The 21,847-nt window shown below is 35.8% G+C and overlaps 2 protein-coding genes across 3 annotated transcripts in view; one reads left to right on the top strand and one right to left on the bottom strand.

Annotated features, from left to right (window-relative positions):
* Nucleotides 1-8,695, bottom strand: part of ReepA (Receptor expression enhancing protein A) — a 215,961-nt gene extending 207,266 nt beyond the window's left edge. The window contains exon 1 of the mRNA XM_081763874.1: nt 8,523-8,695. Coding sequence (XP_081620000.1) covers nt 8,523-8,554 — 32 coding nt within the window. The 5' untranslated portion in view covers nt 8,555-8,695. The remainder of the gene's footprint in view (nt 1-8,522) is intronic.
* Nucleotides 8,696-8,783: 88 nt separating this feature from the next.
* Kdm3 (Lysine demethylase 3) overlaps nt 8,784-21,847 on the top strand; it is a 674,618-nt gene continuing 661,554 nt past the window's right edge. For both annotated transcript variants that reach the window (XM_081763856.1, XM_081763854.1), the window contains exon 1: nt 8,784-9,043. In XM_081763856.1, coding sequence (XP_081619982.1) covers nt 8,888-9,043 — 156 coding nt within the window. In that variant the 5' untranslated portion in view covers nt 8,784-8,887. The remainder of the gene's footprint in view (nt 9,044-21,847) is intronic.

The raw sequence follows: 21,847 nt of genomic DNA, 5'->3' as shown, positions 1-21,847 counted from the left end.
AAATCTACCGGGAACGGAAAATACTGAACCCCCGTGACTGTTGTCCGTCTTAAACCTATCCTACATGACTTGATAATTGACTTCACTTATTTTACAACTAATTATTTGAATCAAAAGTGTAACACTAGCATATTTGTGGCATCGTGCGTTTGCTTTCAAAGAACATTTCAGAAGAAATAAATTTAAAATGTGAGTCAGGGATATTCATGCATTCTCTAAATGCTCGCAAAATACGAAAAAAAAAAAATCACACACACAAATCAGGGGTTAATTTTGCACAAGTCCTCGCAAAATTTGCGAACCACGACGTAATGCAAAGAACAATCATAGCTGAAAAATATTAATTAGGCTATAACTAATATCGCAAACTGAAACTAATATGTGGTGCTTGTGACGCAATTCGTCACGGGTAAGCAACAGGTGTTATTAAATTTTGAAATTACGAAGTACTCTAAGCCTGTGGCTATTTGAGAATGAGTTTTCGAAGCGTTACCCCCTAGGGCGAACGCGACCAAGGCGGCTATTGGTAACTACTTTTGCCAGAGTTAAAAATCATACTGTGAGCTAGTCAGGGTTTCCAGGTCTTTCTTGCCAAGTCCAGGTCTATAATAGCAGTTCCAGTACCGTACTCTGCACAAAGCATCTTCAAACCAGCTGTTTCTTGCTAAAATCCACTTGCCTGGCAACACGTCTTTCCATTTTTTCCCTTCCTTTAGACATATTGTAAACAGCAGGCGGTCTATTGTTTCGAAATGCACCAAATACGCTCGAGCTGGCGTTTTCTCCGCATTTTTATTGCTTTCGCGTTTGTGATTATCCATCCACATTTAAATACATGGTCAAGGCATTCCAAGCATACGCATGAGCAATAAAAACGCGTTGCGATCGCTTCAAATAGCCGCCCTGTAAAACATTTCCTCGGTCTTAATAACTTTAACACGAGTGTTGCAGACACAATGATTCGAAAATCTACTTCTTTTGTCCTTGACACAATAAGTTTTTTACGTGTGGGTGTGTGTAAGAAGCGGAACAAACCTGTCCCACTTCATTCCTGTGGGGCATAGATTAGGATCCGCCCCATACCTTCTCCTGCAGTTCCATCTACCCAGTTTTATTTTTCAATCACCAAACATGAGCTATTACAGTAACATCTAGCATCGTAATTTACACAGTTGTCAAATATCTCAAATATAAATCAGTTTCTGACTCAATACATAATAAAATAAAATAAGTTTCTTGTTCGGTCGTCCCTAACTCGTTTCGAGGAACAAGTGTCCATATATTTTCTTCGCATTAGTTGGAAAGGCATGTAACTTTCTGACTATTGCAGAGCCACCCCTAAATGAAATATGAAAAACGTTGGTAAAGATTGCTATACTGCTGATTTTATGTGAAAATTTTAAGAGAAACATGCTTCTATAACATTACAAACTAACTTTCGGTAATCATAATTACAAATTCTCACAAAAACAATCTTAGGCAAAGTTGCAAACTTTGGCAATGAACGTCGTGCCTCCGGAACGGTTTGACAGATGAAAACGCTGTAAACAGAAATCCAATGAAAACTACCTACGGGTTTACACGTGACACTTCTCTCGAAATAAACTTTAGCAAAGGGGGGGGGAGGGGATCAATCACTTGTAACTCCCTTTCTCCATTGATTAGAAATACGTCATATTATGATCACCATCAAATTATCCGACACTATAGTAATCACGAGGAGTTCTGAAGCCTGACCTAGATTTACCAATTTCACCCCCAATAGAACGCCAGGGTGTGTCCCGGTCAACTCCCACCTCCCACTCATAAAATTTTGCTATTGTCATCTCTCGCGCAATACGGAGAACATTGCTTGAAGGTGCAGTATTGTCGGATTTATTTTGTTATGGTTACCGTTTAATTCGAACAATTTATTAGTATTCGTAAGTAATGTTGTCTTTTAGCTCGTCTGGCATGTCTTTTAAGTTTGGGAATGTTGTTAGCACACTTCCGCTGTTTTTCACTTTTTTTTTTCCTTTGGAAGTTAGCTCCACAAGTCATCCCGAACTCTCCCGAGGGATCACACGTGGAAGAAAGCATTTCTATCATTCGTGTAGAGTCCAAGCTTCATGAGTCGTCGCGATCACCATAACGCACTTCGCGCATTGCTCAGTCTGCTGCAATGGTGTTTAATTTAAAGGAATCCAAAATCAGGGTGTCTGCGACATCGCAATGTACAGTCAGCGTGGTAACATAAGCTTCTGTTAAAAACATGTAAATTTGAAGTGCATACAGAACAAAACAAAACGTAACTTAAAAAACATAACTACGCTGGGTTAGTAACTCTGTTAATCCTGTATCATTTCAGAGAATGTCAAAGTCTGTCTGTCGATATTTGCATCGTACACAACTTCTGCGGTCTTGATGCATTAGTTTAAATGGTAGAGAGATATTTCAAGACGAATGGTCCACGTCGTGTATATGTAGAATATTAAAAACAAATCAAAGAAAGTACAGAGTTGAGGATCGTACCCTGAGTCCCTAACTGGAACGTTAACTACTGTGAGTCCTAGCCCGACGGGCACACATCATCCACTTCGACCTCGGTTACCATCCCTATTCGGAGTTGGGATATGCGTTTTGAACAGATATTAGTAAGGACGTGATGTGAAACGTAGTTACTGTTAAAGAAACCAAGGCATCACATCACCACCACCACTACTACTACTACTGCTGCTGCTGTTATTAATCAATACAAACTTTTCAAATCAATTATTCAAAACAACTTTTTTTTTTTTTTGTTTTGAAACTGGCATTCCTGCTCGAGAACATAGGTGGGAGACGAGCATTACGGTGACGGGGGGGGGGGGATATTTGGAAAAATGACCTATGATTTATGACAGGAACAACAATTGTTGAACTCTTCTCGTATAACTATGTGTAAGAGATTACAATTAATATGGGAGTAGGGAATGAATCTTGCTAAAATACGTAAGTGTGGAAAGTTTATTTAAAATTACACAGAAGCTTGTGGAATGACCGAAAAAGAAACTAGCAATCGGAGAGAACTCAAGCATTTAGGTTTGTTGTCAGTAAGCCTGTCAGACTGTCAACGTTCTTTGCGATAAGCTTTGGTATTTTGACTACATATCAGCATGCACTCCCGGTAGACATGCCTACAAATCTTCCCCGGTCACCCTTCTCGTACTCGTCGGTAACAGAAAAAAAAAAAGGCAGAAACAATTCATGCACCATCCAAAAATAATTCACGTGCAACAAAAAAGAAACTAGTTAACCAAAGCAAACCAACTGCATTGCGAAGAGAGTATATTACATCATTCCACCCTGACAACGTATAATAATCCCTCATCTAAAGAAAAGAACATCAAAACAGGTCCTCTAATTTCCACTGCATCCCTTGCACACAATACAAGGGCACACCTAAATTTCTCGGTGTAAGGGCTCAGGATAAAATCCGTCACTAACAATAATAGTAATTATGTACACCATGGGAGGAAAACATAGAACAATATTTAAGTCTCCTCGGATTAAACGTCACAGCTCCTGGATCAATTCAGGAGCTAACAGCATAGTTTTCTCAGCTTCAAAATTACCAGAAACAGTGCAGTAAACTTAAGATCTCTTTGAATTTAATATGAAAAGAAAATTCGTAACCGCCACACAGACCAAAATATCGGTACGTAGAACGCAATACACACGGCTTACTTCTAAGGTGATGAAATACCGGTACACACAGATTTCGATGTAAAGAAACTGTATGAGAAATTTCGGTATGAACTAATCGCAACACTGCCATCTATTTGATATACATTGATAACATAACATGAATATCAGCTCCTGTTAACGAACATCACCACTTCAAAAACCATTAGAAAAATAAGTAATCTACAATAAAGAAAAAAATATTATACAATAAACAAAACTCCATTCAATAACTTCATATGTATCCTTACTATTTCTGCGGATACTACAGATCCTGCAAATGTGCGCGTTAAATAGTAACCAGTTTTCATATAAGGTTCCTGATCTAGAGAAATTATTCCCCTGACCCTTGGCAGGAAATTCCCTGACTTTCACGACAGACGTCAGATTACGTTGACGTATAAAAAAGGAATAAATAACGGTGAATATTTACATATGAGAACATTTATTCCATAGAGACAAATAATAATCAATTGCTCATACGTACATTCCACTTACCACCCATAAAAATCTGAGCAACGTTCCATACTGTGGTTGTTGGCTAAGCTGAAATTGGTGTGCAATCAATGTTAGAAAAATTTTATTTTATATAATTTCCCTGTTCCCAGGCTTTTTCCGAGTTTCCCTGACCTGCACCATTTTTACTGACTTTCCTGACCAGCAGAAACTCTGTCATAACACGACCAAGGACGTTGCCAAAGGAAGCAATGGGACATATTCCCCTCGAAATTTTGGTAAAGGATAAAAGTGAAAAGGCGTTAAAAGAAAAACTGGGGGAAGCGAAAAGAAGGGAATCAGAATACAAAATAATAACCCCAGTCAAATCTGTTCTCAGATTGATGTTTACGATAGTAGAGTGGAATTTAATACCCATAAGATGAATTTCTCCAAACTATATTAAACTGTTACTCTGAAGTAAATAGGTACTTAATCAGGAGTAGGACATAGTTGTGTTCCTTTGCGCAATTACTGAGTAAATCGACTACTATAGGGATAACTTATACTAAGCAAATCCTGGGCGACTCAATTCAAAATCCGCGAGTAAAATATGAATTCCTGCAAACGGCTTCCGTGAATGGACAAATTAACTCTCCATTGTGCTTTCTAGTAAGTAGGTGTTATATACATACACTTTAAGAGCCTACCTTACTAAAAATAATACAAAATTTACCAATTTTCTTTTGCTTGCTTATTCTCAAGTTAAAGTAGAAATAAAATGCAAGTTACCAGAATCATAATATCATTCTGCAACAGAAAATATAAACCCGAAGAATTTTCAGTGTTGCCAGAATAACAAGTCCCCCAAAACCGAAGTTAAGGCAGCGACTAGAGGAAGGAACTCAACTGCAATTGATTACGTATCGTGTCGTTTTGGTATCCAGTGAACTAATTTTTAAATAATAGTTGTATTCAGTTTGTAATAAATAAAATAGTTTTAACATACAGTTATTAAAATTAAATAATAATGCTATTTAAAGTAGTTCGCAGGATATCAGAACATGATACGTAATCAAATGAAGCTGAGTTCGTTCCTTCAGCAGTTGCCCTTAACTTAGATTTTTGGGGAAATGTTATTCTGGCAGTACTGTAATTTCTACGGATGGCAACACTGAAAATTCTTCAGGCCCATATTTTCTGTTGTTGAATAACATTACCATGGTTATGGTAAGTTGCACTTCATTATCTCCTTTCACTTTTGAATAAACAAGCAAAACAAAAATGGTAAATTTTGTACTAACTTTAGTAAGACAGGATTTAGTAGAGATTCATTTTCTTTTAATAAACCGAAATTTAATAAATTCAGGAGTCTGTGGTTCCCAGTCGCAACATGAAGACTTATAACTATAAAGTACATTCCTGAAGCAGAAACCTTGAAAGATTTTCATGTCCTTCCCTCCCCGAAATGAAATTCTGGCTACATGCCTGAACAGGACATTTTCATTCAAAGTTAGTTAAATGATCGTAACCAGACTATTTAATAAATGGCTGTGATTTGCATTTGGAAGTGCAAACGCAGTAATTCTCATAAACACACACAAAGTATCATGTATTGAATTTAAGATGAATTCCTGACGATCAACACTTAGCACTCATTTGAAAAGGAAGTTAGTTAGAAATGGCGAAAATATCTCAATATTTAGACACAACAATGTAGACAAGACTTAATTTCTCTAACATTGCTCTACAGCAATCTGACCATATAAAAAGATTTTCTCCAGTATCTTCCAACATTTTTATTTCATCGATGTTTGTTTATTTATTTATCTTTACAATTGTGAAGTTACATTGATCATCTTTACCCGACTGTACATAACCATGAGACGTTAAACTCAAAGATCTCATCCGTTATTTACAATTGAAGAAATAATACATACTCTTAATTTTACAATTTCTGCGGTGTGGTAAGATTTAACGAACGGTTGCAACCGATTTAGTAAGTAATGAATGGTTTAACTCATGCATGTTCGCGTTAACACAATAAAATTGCATTTTACAAGATGACATAAAAATGATATTTAGGCATGTTAAGAGGTAGAATGCAAATTTAAGACAAATGTATAAAATACCCATTTCCTGAATCTCTGCACAATGTAGGAAAGCTGTATTCACCCTTTAAAAGTAAAAAAGTTATACGAATGGAAGAATTACCAGTATTCAACAAGTAGCATTATCCCTATTATGTGTTATTACTCACAAATTTTGCTGCGCGAAGTGACTCGATTATAACATTATCAGCGAAAATTCATCGTATAAATCTCATACACAGAAAAATCCCTCAAATGTCATATGTGAAAATACACGCCAGCAAATAACGATGAAGACGCAGGAATATTGGGCAATACACACTACCTGTAAATTCATTACACGGTTTAAACTGGTCGAAGAAAAAAGTGGTAACACTGACAATAGGGTACATCTCCACAGTCAGAACAGACATCATCGAGCACAGGTTAGTGAATGTTTTTTTTTCATGAATAATTGTTTTCATGCATACCCATCATCACTTCGCGCCCGCTCCATAAGGGCGTTCCTATCCACTTGTCTACCAACTAAGGGCAGCTCTTTTAATTGACCAAACCACGGATCTTGACATATAATCCTTAAGTGAGAAAGAAAGGGTGGAGATCTTTAACTTGAAGAGAGGCTACACTATTGCAAAAAAAAAAAAAATTAGGCCTACTTGCTGAAATGGATATTCGGAAAGGAAATCCGCAGTTGATGCAGATCATTAGAATCATACATAATAACACCAACCATCCTCAACAAAAATTAGTGTAATTTTTAATTTTATGTTTAAGCAACAATGTTGAACAAAAAAAAAAAAAAAAAAAAAAAAAATAAGAAATCATTTTTATTTTTCAATACATCAAATCCTGATCCCACAGACCAACAAATACCGTAAAATAATGATATATAACAATGATAAATTAGAAATACCGACTGTATGGCGCTGATACGACTATATCAGCAGTAGCATTTGTAACACAAATCGATTACAAGCGCTACAAATAACTGAAACCGTGACTGAAGCAACACATTGCACTCGTTATTTCCTCGAACTACTAATATGTAGCAATTCATTTATAGCTACCGATTTCAAAGGCTTACACATTATAAGAACATAAACACATCTTCCAAACATATTTACAGTTCAAGGTCGTAATAAAAAATTAAGAACGGGTATCAAACAGGACCTTCTGAATGCCCAGTATCAAGCCGGGAAAAAAATCAATGAATAAAACAATACATTTAAACTGGTCTAACAAGAGCTGACCTCTTAGCGAACCTTAATCGATTAAGTTACGCAAACAATGCAAATATTACTCCTACTTGTTGGCACTCAGATAATCAATAATCAAAATGCTGTACGCTATTTAGCAGATAAATTTTATGTTTGTACCATCATACTGATTTCCGACAGGCACAGGTCAACGATAGAACTATAGTAAAGAAACTTTTCTAACACTAAAAATTTTACTGCTCCATAGAACTCTTTTGAAAACATAAAGCATGAACACACTACTACTACTACTTCAATATACATCCTTTCTAGAATTACTGAAAATGATGTAGGGTCACCGGCAGTTTCTTACCCTTAAAAATTTCACATGTAAATTTCGGGGAAATGTGAATATATTGCTTGATTAGATTTTGTTTTGGAAACAAAAACGGTTATAGTTAAGGAGCCGTTCTTCCCATTTAGGGAAGGACGAGAAACGCCATACTTTCAGGAATTATTCATTGACTATCTAGGATGTTAAAAAGTAGGTAATAGACTGAGTTCTTGCCCTTGTACTTAGGGTGTTTAGGTAGTGCAACAGTAAGATGTATCCTCGTGCACGGGAGATAAGAAGTAGCTGTTCTTAACTATTACCACAAAAACTTCACGTACATCACGATAAAAAAAAAATAAAAAATGTCCTTCTACATAATAGAATGCAATAGCTTAATGTAATTCACCTAAAGGGATGTCAACCGAGAACTTACAAACTGGTCACTTTTGAACCCCATACTTCAAGAGATACGACACTAAATTGATTTTTCTAATTTTATTATTCGCTCACATTTCAGCCCCTGTATTAAACCGACGTGAAAAGGAACAAGAATAGAACACGGCTTTTTAAATTACAATACTTTCTTAAACAGCACTAATCATAAGTTTAAATTCGTTACGGAAAAAAAACAAAAGACATGTGACAGTTTTTAACGTTAACGTATATAAGGCCTATGGGAACCCTTCTCAAAGGTTTTATTTAACAGCTACATTTACTTATTATTTATTGTTATAATGAATACAGTACAGGAAGAAATATACTTACATCACAAGTCGAGAAACGATTGAGGATATCATAGTCTATCGAAAACACTAACGCACGATGCTCACAGCAAACACATTACAAAGACACTGAACACAAACTCTCCTCAGCAGCTTAACCAACAGCCATTTTGAAATGTGACGTAAGAATGTTTTGATCATGTGATCTGCACTACTTTCTACCAAAGTTTTCTGCCTAAGCTGCGGAAGAATTTGTCGTGAACCGGATACAGTCGCGTAACACATCACTTCAGTGCTTTCGAAGTATCATTGCGCGGGATTAGAATGGTGTTGTGGTGTTAGTCGTTTATGGAAAAGTTTGACATTTGTGGGTGTTTTTGAATTGAAAATGTGTAACTAGTGTGTATCATGGCATACAAATATCGCGAAGAAATTGTTGGTAAACGATTTCTGTCAGTGAGTGGTTATACAAAGTTAAAATTATCGAAAATCAGCGAATGGGGATGGCGGGCGGGAGTGATACGTGCTGCAAGTCACAAGGACAACACACATCCAGATTTACAGGTAGAATGTACTATACGTAATATAAACAACAGACTAATTAGACATTTAATTTACGTTGTTTTTAGATAAGATAAAGCGGTTTTAATTTTTGTTGTGAAGTAAACGACCCCAGCCTTTAAATGACAGCTTAGTTAAAGAGCTAGTTCTTCCCTAGTTTGCTTCCTTGTTTAAAGAGAGAGTGGTTTCCTACGAAGTAAACATATTCGAATTGCGGACTCTTGAAGATAAAAATAATGTAATTCGCTCAGCTGATTCATTACAGTAATTAGATTTCAAGTAACTTAAAGCGCATTGAAGGCGGAATACGCGAATAGTAGCATTTAAAGGGGCCGAAATTAAATATTACAGAGAGCGCTCTTTTAATTTTAAATATATGGTAATATTGAATAATTGAGAATAGGTAAATGAGAAGAAAAACTACATATAGGCTATATAGATATAAAATATATAGATAAGCTTATTTGTATGAGAGAATTGTTCAAAAGTGTTCGATTATGATTTTGGTTTAATAATAATTCCTTTACCCATTCGTGAATATTTATTTTCGATAAATCCATTTTTAGTATCTGAACGCGAAATAAAATTCGGACTTATGTATGCGCCTAGCAATTCGAAGGAATTTTCTTATTGATTTTGGAAATTATTCGCATACATTAGTTTACTTTTTTTTAAGTCCTAAAGCGCAAGAGTTATCTCTTGTTTAATATTAATCTATTAATTAAATTAAAATGTTTAAAACTCTTATACAAATTTGTTCTATTTGCTTTGATAATATTTTTTTAAACCTGTTTTTCATGCTGTAAGTAATGTACTAAATTGTGGCCAAAAAATCTTACTTTTACTTCGTGGGAATAATATGTAATAGAGAAATCAAATATTGAGTAGGCATAATTTGTATTATACGTATAATAAATTTAGAAACATATAGAGCTGCCTATTTAAAACATTTCTAAATAAATTTTCACCTGTAATTTTTTCAGTTTCAGTTAAACAAGATCATAGTTTAATATATTTAAAAAAAAATACTTGAAACCTAGTCTTGTGGCACGTATAGCCTACCAAATAATTGCTTTTTCAATTGTAATTCGAGATCTTATGATTTCGAATTTTAATCAATGCAGAGAAGATCACATGTCCTTTGAGATATTAGAGACTGTTATTTTTGAGCTGCGTTGTTAGTTTAAGAATCGGCCTTATTTCTGGGTTTTTACCCAAGAATTTATCACTATGGAAGGAGCTCCGAACTGTCAAGCTTTTCTATTTATTTCAGAATACACTTTCCGAACCATTATTGCCAGCCATGTATTCAAGGGAGTGGTGTAATAAAGTTTTTTTTTTTTTTTAACTGAGTTTAACGACCCACGATTATGCCCTTTAGGTTAAGGGAGACGATAATGAAAGCAGGTGAATGATGATAGAAGAATTCGTGGAATGAGAATGTGGAAGGGAAGTACCTCGAGAAAATCCACGAACACGGTGTTGTCCTCCAAAAACTACTTCTAACCCCCTTGGTTAGAGATCGAACCAGACCCCATGTACCAGAGATATGCGCTCTACCACTGAGCCACAGTGCTCCCCGCAAAAAAAAAAAAAAAAAAAAAAAAATCCAAGGAACATTTTTAAGTATAAATTTTATGAATATGCTTCGTTAGTAATAGTTTGTAGTTAGTTTTGTCTCCATAAGATTAAAATTATGTCTAATTTTATGCTGTAGACGACGGAATAAATCGCAGCAAGTTAGAGCACAGAAAAAAATCTAAAAGTTTGGGATCTGAAAATATAAATACTATTTAAAATAAGAGATGATTTTGATCATTTGTATATTTCTTTTCTTTTTAATTAAGGCAGATTAAGAGTAAAACGTTAAATTCAGGTAGATATTGTGATATACCGTACCCAGTATGTATAACAACTGAGCCCATCATCTTCTGAGGCTAAAAACAATTCATGCTATTTAAAATCTCGAAGTGTGGCCTGCCCCGACAGTGTTCTTAATTAATTTTGTCTCCCCCCCCCCCCCATCGATAAAGTGGACTCATTTAGTTATGTTATTGTTGAAATCATGTTCCTTACACTCTTCCTTCCGAAACCAAGGGCTGTAGGTATTTCATGTGTAATAAGAAACCATGGTCTAGACAAGAGCGCCGATTTCTCTGTAATTTTTTTTTTCGGGGGGGGAAGATGCAGGAGGTATATATGAGGATTTTAAGACAAATTGCATTCAAATTATGCCGAATATTGTATATTCTTAAATGCAATAAGGGGGCCTACATGAGCTTGAGGGGGTCCCCCCCCAGGATCGGCGTCCTTGGGTCTAGAAAGAAAGAAAAGTTCATTTACTTGTAATCTTATCTTATTCTATTTACCCCCCCCCCAAAAAAAAGTGATTTGTTTATACGACCATATCAAGACGTGTATTCTTAATATGGTCGGATAAAGGCAAAGAACATGCAGTATGCAGTGCACAGCCAAAAATTGTCACAGCATTATTTTTTTTTTTCTTCAGAGACTTTCATTACATCCGAATGAACATGTAATATGGATTAAAGAGACAGTAATCCAATTGATTATATTGATTTTACTTTGGTTAGTTCATTCTTTTTTTTTTTTTTTTTTTTTTTTTTTTTTTTTTTTTTTTTTTTTCATCATTGGAGTTATATGAAAGGCGAATCTACAGCAGTGGAATTCCGAAACAGTAAAATTTCGCTGGGTATTAACCTCCCAAAGCTATGACATTCCCTCTTCCCCTCGCAGCATAACTCCCATCGTGTCAAGAGTAGGTTACTAGTATCTTCGGACGTTCGCAGTGTTATTTTCACCCCTGTGTGTTGAAAGTCTCTACTGGGGGAAACTAAAATCATCACTGCTTGTGCTAAAGATGGGAACGCCATTTACCTTGATGGAATTAAGGAAATTATTAACTGAAAAGATCATGTTACAAGAGGCTAATTGTTATGGATAATTATTCTTCTTTGTAGTTTAACGTCCCACGTTATGTACCGAGAGTAAGAGAGATGATGATACGATAGATAATAATGATGGAATGAAAAAGGACGTTAGAACCCCTAGAAAGCACACACACATGGTAAATGTATATTATTATTCTGTACAAAAACTTTGTGTCGTCGCTCATCACCAATGGCATTGGAGAAATTAAAAGTAAAAAAAAATAAATAAAATTAAAAAAACATAATTCTGTCCGTAGTGTTGTATGGATGTAAAAGTTAATCTCTGGCTGAGTAGAACAGAAGGCTTTAGATTGTATTTTTGATCGCGAAAGGAGGCGAAGGAACAGATGAACGTTGAAAGCTATGCAATAGTGAAGTTCACAATTAGCTATTGGATTTCCCATATTACATGGGTAATAAAGTTTAAGATGTATGGGGCACTTGAAATCGAAGGAAAAAGATCTTTGGGTACATCAAAAATAAGGTAAAAGGATAATATAAACCATAATTGTGGGAAGTTGCTTATGATACTCCAGAGTGGATGGCACTTCCTAAAATCCCATAAATGTATTTGTTTTCGCGACAGTGTACCTTCGGGTTCCTAAAGCCATAGAATGAGTTACTATTTTTGTGTATAGATATTTTGATATATATATATATATATATATATATATATATATATATATATATATATATATATATATATATTTTGACAGTAAATCTTATTTTAACCTATTTTGCACTCTTTATAAGTGTATATCAATGTTGTTAGAGACATGATATTCGTAAATCGTTTTGGACCTCTAATGCTCATTTATTATAAATAAAGAGAGGCAAGATATTAATAAAAATAAAGCGTGAAAATCAAAAGTTCAAAATATAAAAATCTAAAAATGTACTTGCTAAGAGATTATATATCACTTTACATTTATGTAACATTCATTAACCTTTTTAATACGTATCAGTCGTGTGTATACCCTTATCTATACAGGGTGTTTCAAAGCAACACCGGCAACGTTTCGGAGGTGATTCCTGATACTAAGATAAGACAAAAAGTATAGACCAACCTGGGTGCTGAAGTCGATATTTTCCGAGTAATAGGCTGCCGAAAACATAAATAATAATAATAATAATAAATTTAGAAGTCCACAGCTCCAATAGTATGGGGCCTATCGTAATCAAGTCACGACTTCACTTAGAAACTAGTATGTGCGCTATCCAAAAATAAATGATTCAGAATCCTGCGATACTCACGCAGCAATTTTTATAGAGGGAATTCGGCTACGGGCATATAAATTGAAATACTCACCAACTACTTCTATAAAAATTGTTGCGTGAGTACTGCAGGATTTGCGGTTATTGAACTTTCTCAATTAATTTTTGTGCATTGGATTTTCATTTCTTGATACCACCCGTAAATTTTCTACAGTAATTGTATAAGTGATATAATTTGTTTTAAAGAAAGAACAAAAGTAAGACTAAATGGACCTTAAAGCAGATCTCTTTGGCCTGCTTTCCCTAGGCTACTTAACGAATTTCCGAATGATTCGTGTGCTAACCTAGGATGATTGTTTGGTTCTGTGTCTTATTTTTATTTTTAATAATCTATTTACTTTGGGGATATCAGTTACCAAGATACCGTACTAATAAAGCTACTGATATACATTATTTACGACAGGTTACATGACTACTAATGTGTGTTAGTCCATTGGTAGTCATGGATGATCTTTTCTTGTTTCAAATAAATAGTGTCTGTCATTTCATTGTTCTCGTGACACTTCTATCATTCTCTAAAATCAAGAGATGGAAGCAATCGTACACATAATAGCTATGCAATTATAAATAATATGGAACCACCTTTCTGATAATTATAGAGTATTCCATAGAGTCACATTAACCTTTTGAGTTTTTGCGTTTGCATCTTTATACAGCACCAAGGTTATGAAGGATATAACCTGTAATTAACGTGAGTCGTGGTGCATTTGGTGGGTGCATAGACCATCATGCAAGATGAATCTTTACGTTATTGTTCGTCCTTTATCACACTCTTTCGTCTCCAGGAGAGATGGGTTACAGAACCGCCCACGGTTGTAAAACGATTCAAGTTTACTTCCTGGTGCAGTTTTATATGGCCACGTATGTCTGGAACCATGTAGCTATGTGCTATAATTAATCTGACCGGTTCTATAATTGGAACATCATCTTTGCAGCCAAGCATGGATAACTTGAATGTGTGGATTTATTTTTTGCTCGACACAAGGAAAGCATTTTTGCATGTAAACCTATAGCCCTACATGAATAGCCAATAAGACCTTGCGAAGAGTAGGAAGATCCTATTTTAACTTTTATTATTTTTATTTATAACAGTCTATTTTGTATAATATGTTACATTAACCAAAACACATCCAACATATCTAACATATGACATATTTAATTAATTAATTTTTGCAGTGGCGTACATAGAATTTAATCAAGGAGCAAGTACTCAATCTCCTATCCCTTCAAGACATGCGTGATTTTTGTGTGTGTTAAACTCCTCTCCTCTTACATTCGTCATTGGATCTTATTTAGTTTTCGTTAAATTTTGGAACTTATTTTATTACGATCTTCTTTCCAAATGGAGGAGATAATGTTTCTTTCTGTTGGAGCATTTTGTAAAATGTGTCCTTTGTTTTCATCGGTAAATAAAAATTTCATGTTAAAAAAAATCGCATGTTTTTTTAAGAATATACACTTCTATATGTCGGATGTAGAAAAGTGCATCATACAGTGAAATTTAGATTCGTATTGGCGGTAGTTCACTAACAAGGAACGAACGTACTGGACTGTCCTAAATGAAATATCCAGAAGAAGAATAAAGAACTCTAAACGATGCGAAGATTATTGTTGGGTACAAATTTTCATTGTGATCATAGCCTTGTGCCTGCCGAAGTGAAAATTCAACTTAAAATATAGCGAGCGAAAAAGTAGGGAACAAGAAGTCGGATACTGATACTTCTCAGTTTGAAATCTGAGCGAGTAAGAAATACATTCCTTCAATGACTGAAATTATAAATAAACACTTTGTGTGTATGTGGGTTTTCTCAGGGTTCATTCATTTCTCATCATCACCGTCTCCTTTAGCGTACACAGCCTAAGCATGGGACGTAAAATGGAAATATTTCATTTCATTTGAAAGTATAAATGGGTGGTGGTAGATCCAGGTTGTGCATGAACGTTGTGTGATAAGAGAATATTAAAATTGGCATGCATCATGCTGCGAAGGAGATAGTAGGGTATCGCGAACCGAAAATGAGTTATAGAAGAGATGTTGCGGAGAATTAGAAACGGTAATAAATTGCGAAAGGAAATATGCAGAGCAAGAGAAGAATGCTACGAACGTAAAGGTGAGACCGTAAAGAATTAGAAAGAAAAGGTGTCCATATAAAATCTTCAGGGAGACGGAAGAAAATAAATAGCATTGCAATGGCAGTAGAAAAAAGAATGAAAAGATAGCAACTTAATAGTTTAAGATTAAGATGATGGAAAGAATATATTGAAGACGTGTATAAGGTTAGGAATAGACTGTAAAGTTTAAATGTTGATGAGAAGAATGCAGGAAACGAGGATGATAAAGGATTTACAATAATTCGGAAGAGTTTGAGAAAGCAACATCCGAAATTAGGAATGAGAAGAAAACGAAAGGGAATAGACAAATTTTAGTTCATTGGACATGGGAAGGAAAAGAAAAAAAAGAATTATTCCTACTGTGTAATGAAATATATAAAACGGGAGAGTGGTAAAAAAAAAAAAAAAAAAATAGTGATACCATTGGCTAAGAAATCGAACCCAGAAAAATATTAGGACTATTATATCACACCGCGTGCTGCAAAATTTACTATTTCAATAAGAAGTAAAAAGCTGTGTCAAAGTGGGGAACAGTTTGGATTTAGCAGAGATAAGAGCACAAGACATTATATTGGCTTATAAGAATAATCCGTGAAAGATTGAAGATTATTTTTGAATGAGTTGAATGAGTGAAGTGAAAAGTTTGAGTAGCGTCAGAGGCAAAAACTCTTGCTCGATAGACGATATTTCGATGTGAATATTTCTATCTGTGCAACAACGTTAATCATTTTATGTCGTCTTTGAATAATAATGTATTGCTCTCCACAGTTATATGTAGGGTTGCCAACTCAAAAAAAAAAACGGCACCCCCTCAAAATTCCCTATGATATAGGTCTAAGTGTGAAGTATTTTTGTTCGGACCTATCCATGGGAAAGAAATGTACTGTCGTGAACAAAAGTGCATTAGCACCTGTATTCTGCATATTCTTAGTACATTCACTAATAAGCTTAATAGATACGTTGCACTATAAATGAGAAACTGAAATCGGCAATTGATCATTTTATTGTATTTACCATTAACTGCCATTTGTTATGAAAGTATCGAAGCAGATGAACAAAAGTATATTAATCTTTACGCGACACTTTTGGATTTGGGAAATGAAATTTATTCCTTAAACTTATACTTCAACTATAGGAAATTGCTTTAAGAAGTACTTCTCACTCAGTAAATGTAAAAAATTCCTTATATGTAAATTTAAAATCTTTCCTGATACAGTCCCTGTCATCTCTGTAAAATCATCTAAACAGATGAACAAAATATATTAATCGTTGATAGATAATGAAAGGTGACAGTTTTGAATTTACAAAATGAAAATTACTTTCTAAATCTATACTTCGAACTAGATACATATTTGAAAAAAAAAAATGGTCATAAAGAGATTTGGTAAGAAGTTTGTAACCGTCACCGGTTTTAATAAAAATAATAGCAATATTTCCGGCGATGCTAGTGAAAAAACGGCCAGTTGGCAACCCTAGTTATATGACAGTTCCATGCAATATCGTACTCAGGGGGGAAAAACAAAAAGATCTCTTTTAAATGAAATATTTCAGTTTTACTTCCCACGGTTATGCCGGCTAGGCTAAAGGAGACTATGATGGTGAGAAATAAATGAAATGTTGAAATGAAGAAAGTGGGAGGAAACGGGAGAATCCCGAGAAAATCCACGCACACGGTGTTTGTTCAACACAGTTCACTTGGCGCGAGTTGGGATCGAACCAGGGACCCCAAGCACCAGAGGTGAACGCTCTACCACTGAGCCCCCGCGGCCCATTTCTTTAATATCATATATAGCAGTAGTGGTGAGATACTCATCTAATTTTTTTCGTTTATAACTACTGCGGGGTCCATTCAGTAATTTTGGAAAGTGGTCGATTCAGTACTTACGAAATGCCATTTATGAGCTACTAGTTGTAGAGGTACACTCACGTCCAAAATTATTGTCACGTGTCTATAAATATGTTGTTGTAGGAATATAACTTGATAACGAATTCGCCCGGTATTTCTTATAATGTTAGTATGTGTATAATCGGCAAAGACATGTATGTGGCAAATTTCGTGTCAAAAGAGCGGTAAATAAGAACAATAAAACTTTCTTGTCCATTTAGCAACATTTTGTTTTACTCATTCTAATTTTCGTATTTATAATTCTTTCCTATGAAATTTACCACAAATATACATTTCTCGATTATACACACAGCATCAGTGCTAAAAGTACCCTGCAAAATCATTATCAAATTATTTTCTTACAAGAAGACAATCATTTTGGACATGAGTGTACCTATCCTCCCAAGGAGTTCGGCACAACTCTCAAATTTACAATTCTCAAGTTTAATTGTGCATTTTTAATGAAAAATTATGTCTCGCCCGACAGCACACGTGTGGGACACCCCCGTAAGTAGTTCTTTCCAAGATTTTTCATATTGCAGACAACTTTCAGTGTCTGTTCATAACAAAGTAATAAGATGCAGACATTAAACCAAAGCCCTGGAGACATTTATTAGTTTGATAGGAACATTTCGTACTTACTATCTCGCTTACGTTCTAAATTTTCGATATTTTTATATTGTCTTTAAGTTATTCACTGTAACTTTTCAAAATATATGGAGCATAGACCTTACGGAATACATTTGTACAAGGTAATTCTGAGACTTCTTTGTGAAACAATATGCTTCATCCGTAGGTGTGAAATTCCAATTGAAAGAGAGCGCAGGTTGAAGGAAGTGGGCTTTTAGTGACAGCCTCTGGATCAAATGCCATTGTGGCTTCATACATCACGTTGGTATTTAGCACTTGTACACTGTTTTGTTCCACTAGCGCTGCCTGCACCTGTGCTGGGAGACCGGTATCCCAAACCAAACAAGTTACCTGTTCCTGCTTCATGTGACCCTGCCAGGAAGGAATGGAAGAGCCGTTATGCAGCAGGTATCTTTCTATTCAAGATCGAACATGACAGATTGCGAGAAGTGAGGAACATCTGGTGCGCATTGTGCTTATACTAAGATCTGTCAGACCTGTTTCTGGGAAAAATTCTCCTGCTTATATTGTGCAGAATTGTTGATAAATTATAATGTAAATTTATTCTTAAGTCAGTATCTTGGTATGCAATATTTAATACTTATCGATATTTTTCCTCTTTTGGAATCCCTGTACTAAATCTTAAGACATCTGTGTAAATTCATATATACCGGGTGTACCAAAAGTCGGGGACCATAGGCCAACTTCGTTATAAGTAAAAAGACAAAGGAAAAAAAAACGGAGAGGAAATTTGTTGGAAACAATTGATTTTTAATCTAAAATGGTGGATTTTTTCAATTGGACCAGGCATTTGAGCTCCACACTGGTAATGTTCCCAAAGTTAAATGAAAATTTAACGTTCTCAGTTCAGCGGTTGGTCGAATGGAACGCCAAGCCACACACAAGTGACACGGGGAACGCACACAATGTTGTGAAGGAACCCAGACCACTTCGAATTCATTCACCAACAGTTCTGTATTGTGGATATAATTCTGCTAAAGTGAAAACGTTGCTTTTTCATTTAAGATAGGGCGCAATGCCAATGTGGAACCCAAACGGCTGGTGCGATTGGAAATGTTCCTCCATTTTAAGTGAAAACCACAACTACACTCTTTCCACTTTTTTTTTCATATTTTTCCTCATAACGAAGTCGCCTGTGGCTCCAGACTTTTGATATACCTCGTTTATGAAACCTCTAAATAGCGGACATCAATGGGCATAAATATTCGTTCGTAAATGAGAGGCGTTCGTTAAGAGGATGTTACACAAATTTAAATTACTCACAGCTCCTGCTGTATACACTAATAAACACAATTGTAAACGTAAGCTGGTATCAAAATAGTGTACTCAGTTTTCAAATTGCGGGAGGAATGAGAAGGAAATCGCCTTCTGTAAAGAATCAGGAGTACCGCCTGGTAGTGTTTATAAAATCTCTACTGCAAAACTCGTATGTGACAATTTTCTTAAGTCATATATCTATGAAAGTCCTTTATGCACGTACGGGCTGTATTAGAAGTAAAAGTAACTCATTAAGAACATGAACATTATTGTTTGAAACTTACGCTTTAAACAAAACTAACCAATCATGGCTGTTTTTGAATTTTCTGGGGAAATGTAATATAGCTTTCCGCTGTATAATCCTGTGTACACTAATGTCTTAGAGAAATTGAATTGTAACTGATGGATTGGTTAAAGAAATAGATTGAAGATTTATTTTCGAATTACAGAAAATATTTTCTGTACTAAATACGTATGAGCTGAAATGTAGAATGAGAATGGTTTCTGGCCGTTATAAAGAAATTACTAAAAGAAGACTGTCTGCATCTATAAAAGAGAGAGTTCTCTACCATAATAATACATATATTTACCCAGGGACAAGAAAGTTTGACCGTATTGTGGATGTGTCCATTAAGGGTGGTTCCACTGTGTGTATATATAGTGACCAACCAAGATATTATGCCACCCATTACTTTCTCAACAATGTCATTGAACTGATGAAGGGGCACGGGTCATAGCAGAAGCGCTCGCCAGTCGGTGACAGAGGGATCATAGTGTGAATATTGTACGTAGAATAGGGAAGGCCGGCGATATATCAGATTTGACAGAGACCAGATTATGATGACTGATGACTAAACGACTTAGAACAAGCATCTCGCAAACAGCGCGATTTTTCGGGTGTTCGCGAGCCCCCGTTGTTAATGTCTTCCAAAGGTGAGAAAAGGACGGTGAAACCAGCACCAAACCACAAGACCTGGCGCGGCCACGACTTGTTAAGGATGGTGAATGTGGTGTTGAGGTTGGTATAACAAAATAGGGTCTAAACCGTGACACAATGAAGAGCAGACTTTAATAATGGACAAAGCACGAGTATGCCTGAGCATACAGTTCACTGTATACTGTTAGATATGGACTTCCGTCGCCGACATCCCATGCATGTACCAATGTTAACCGCACGGCATCTCGATAACGACTGACATGGCCATTGTCATTGGACCGACGAGCAATGGCACAACGTTGCTTATTACGATGAAACACAGTACTGCTTTATCACATCGAAGGCTGGCTGAGAATCCGTCGTCTTCCAGAGGAACATGTTCGAGATCAGGTTTAGTTGATGGCAGGTCGTTGGTGGCTCCCGTATAATTCGGTGAATATTCATGTGGTAATCTGTAGATGGTGTGTATGGAGAGCACCATAACAGCTCCAGCTCGTAGCTATTGACAGGTTATTGTTGATCATGTACACCCATTCATGTCAAAAATATTTCCAGTTGGCAATGTTATCTTGGACATTGCTAGGAATATTTAAAACTAGCAACTCGGAGAATCCCGCGCAAGGGCGAGAAAATATGTTCATATGTTTAATTCGCTCTAATTACAGTAGTTACTAATTAGCTAACTTATCTGATTATTTTTAAGAAAAATTCATCCTCCCCCACCCCACCCCAAGGGGTAAGGATAAACTTGAACATCATGAAAACTGATACCATTGGACTCACTCAGCTACCTCGAAAACTATGAATTGAACACTAGTATCTGTCGTTTTCGATTACTTTTAAAATCCTGCCCCCATTTCCCCCCTTGGGGAATGGAGTATGAATCCTCAAGTTGAATCGGACTAAAACTGTCACTTTTCATCTTAGCGACCCCAAAAACTATGAATTCATCTCTAATATTGGTCGTTTTCGGGGAGGATTTTGTGCGGGGAGCGGCAAATTATTTAGAGCACAGGGGCTCGCATTATATATAAATAGAACCCCGTGCTCCAGTGGTTGGAGGAGCACAATGCTGAATTTCAATTGCTCCAATGGCTTCCAAACTCACCTTATCTTTACCCCGTTAAACACTTGTATATGTCATTGAACGTCAGATCCAAGCTCATCGCTGAATTTACAGGAATTAACGTACTTGATTGTGCAGATGTGGTACGCGCCATGTCTCCAACCACCTACCAAGGCCGCATTCCTGTTGTTTTGTGATCCAGTTGTTTTGGTTTTGGCTGGTTAGTGTATATCAATCTATAGATCACATTGAGCTGAACATAATGACATCTTGAGGATAACTTTTGATGCGTAGTTTTTGAAGAAATGAATTTTTATGTCCTTGTCAATCTGATGCCGTTAGCAAGTTTTATTCAGCTAAATACGGTAGACTATTGATTTATTTATGCACTGTGTATAAAAAATATATAATGTTGGAGTAGCAGAATGTATCTCTTGTTTGATTTCACCAAACTGTGGCACGTATATGTTCATAAGGATACGCATACTCTTTACAGTGAGCGGGGGCTCATGTGGTTCGGATTCCACGTTAATCAGTAGGTCCACGTCTCATATAGCCTCGCCGCTGAACGTGACGCTAAACTAAAATCAGAATCAGATCTTTACAGTGACTCACATAGTTCTAACAATAGCCCACATGCTACTTTGCTTTATAGCTCACAAAGTAAATAACA

The sequence above is a fragment of the Thermobia domestica genome, chromosome 1 (assembly GCF_964235325.1).
Source record: "Thermobia domestica chromosome 1, izTheDome1.hap1.1, whole genome shotgun sequence".
In the NCBI taxonomy this organism is placed as follows: Eukaryota; Metazoa; Arthropoda; class Insecta; order Zygentoma; family Lepismatidae; genus Thermobia; species Thermobia domestica.
Note: the sequence above shows the minus strand (reverse complement) of the source record. Positions and strands in the feature narration are given on the sequence as shown.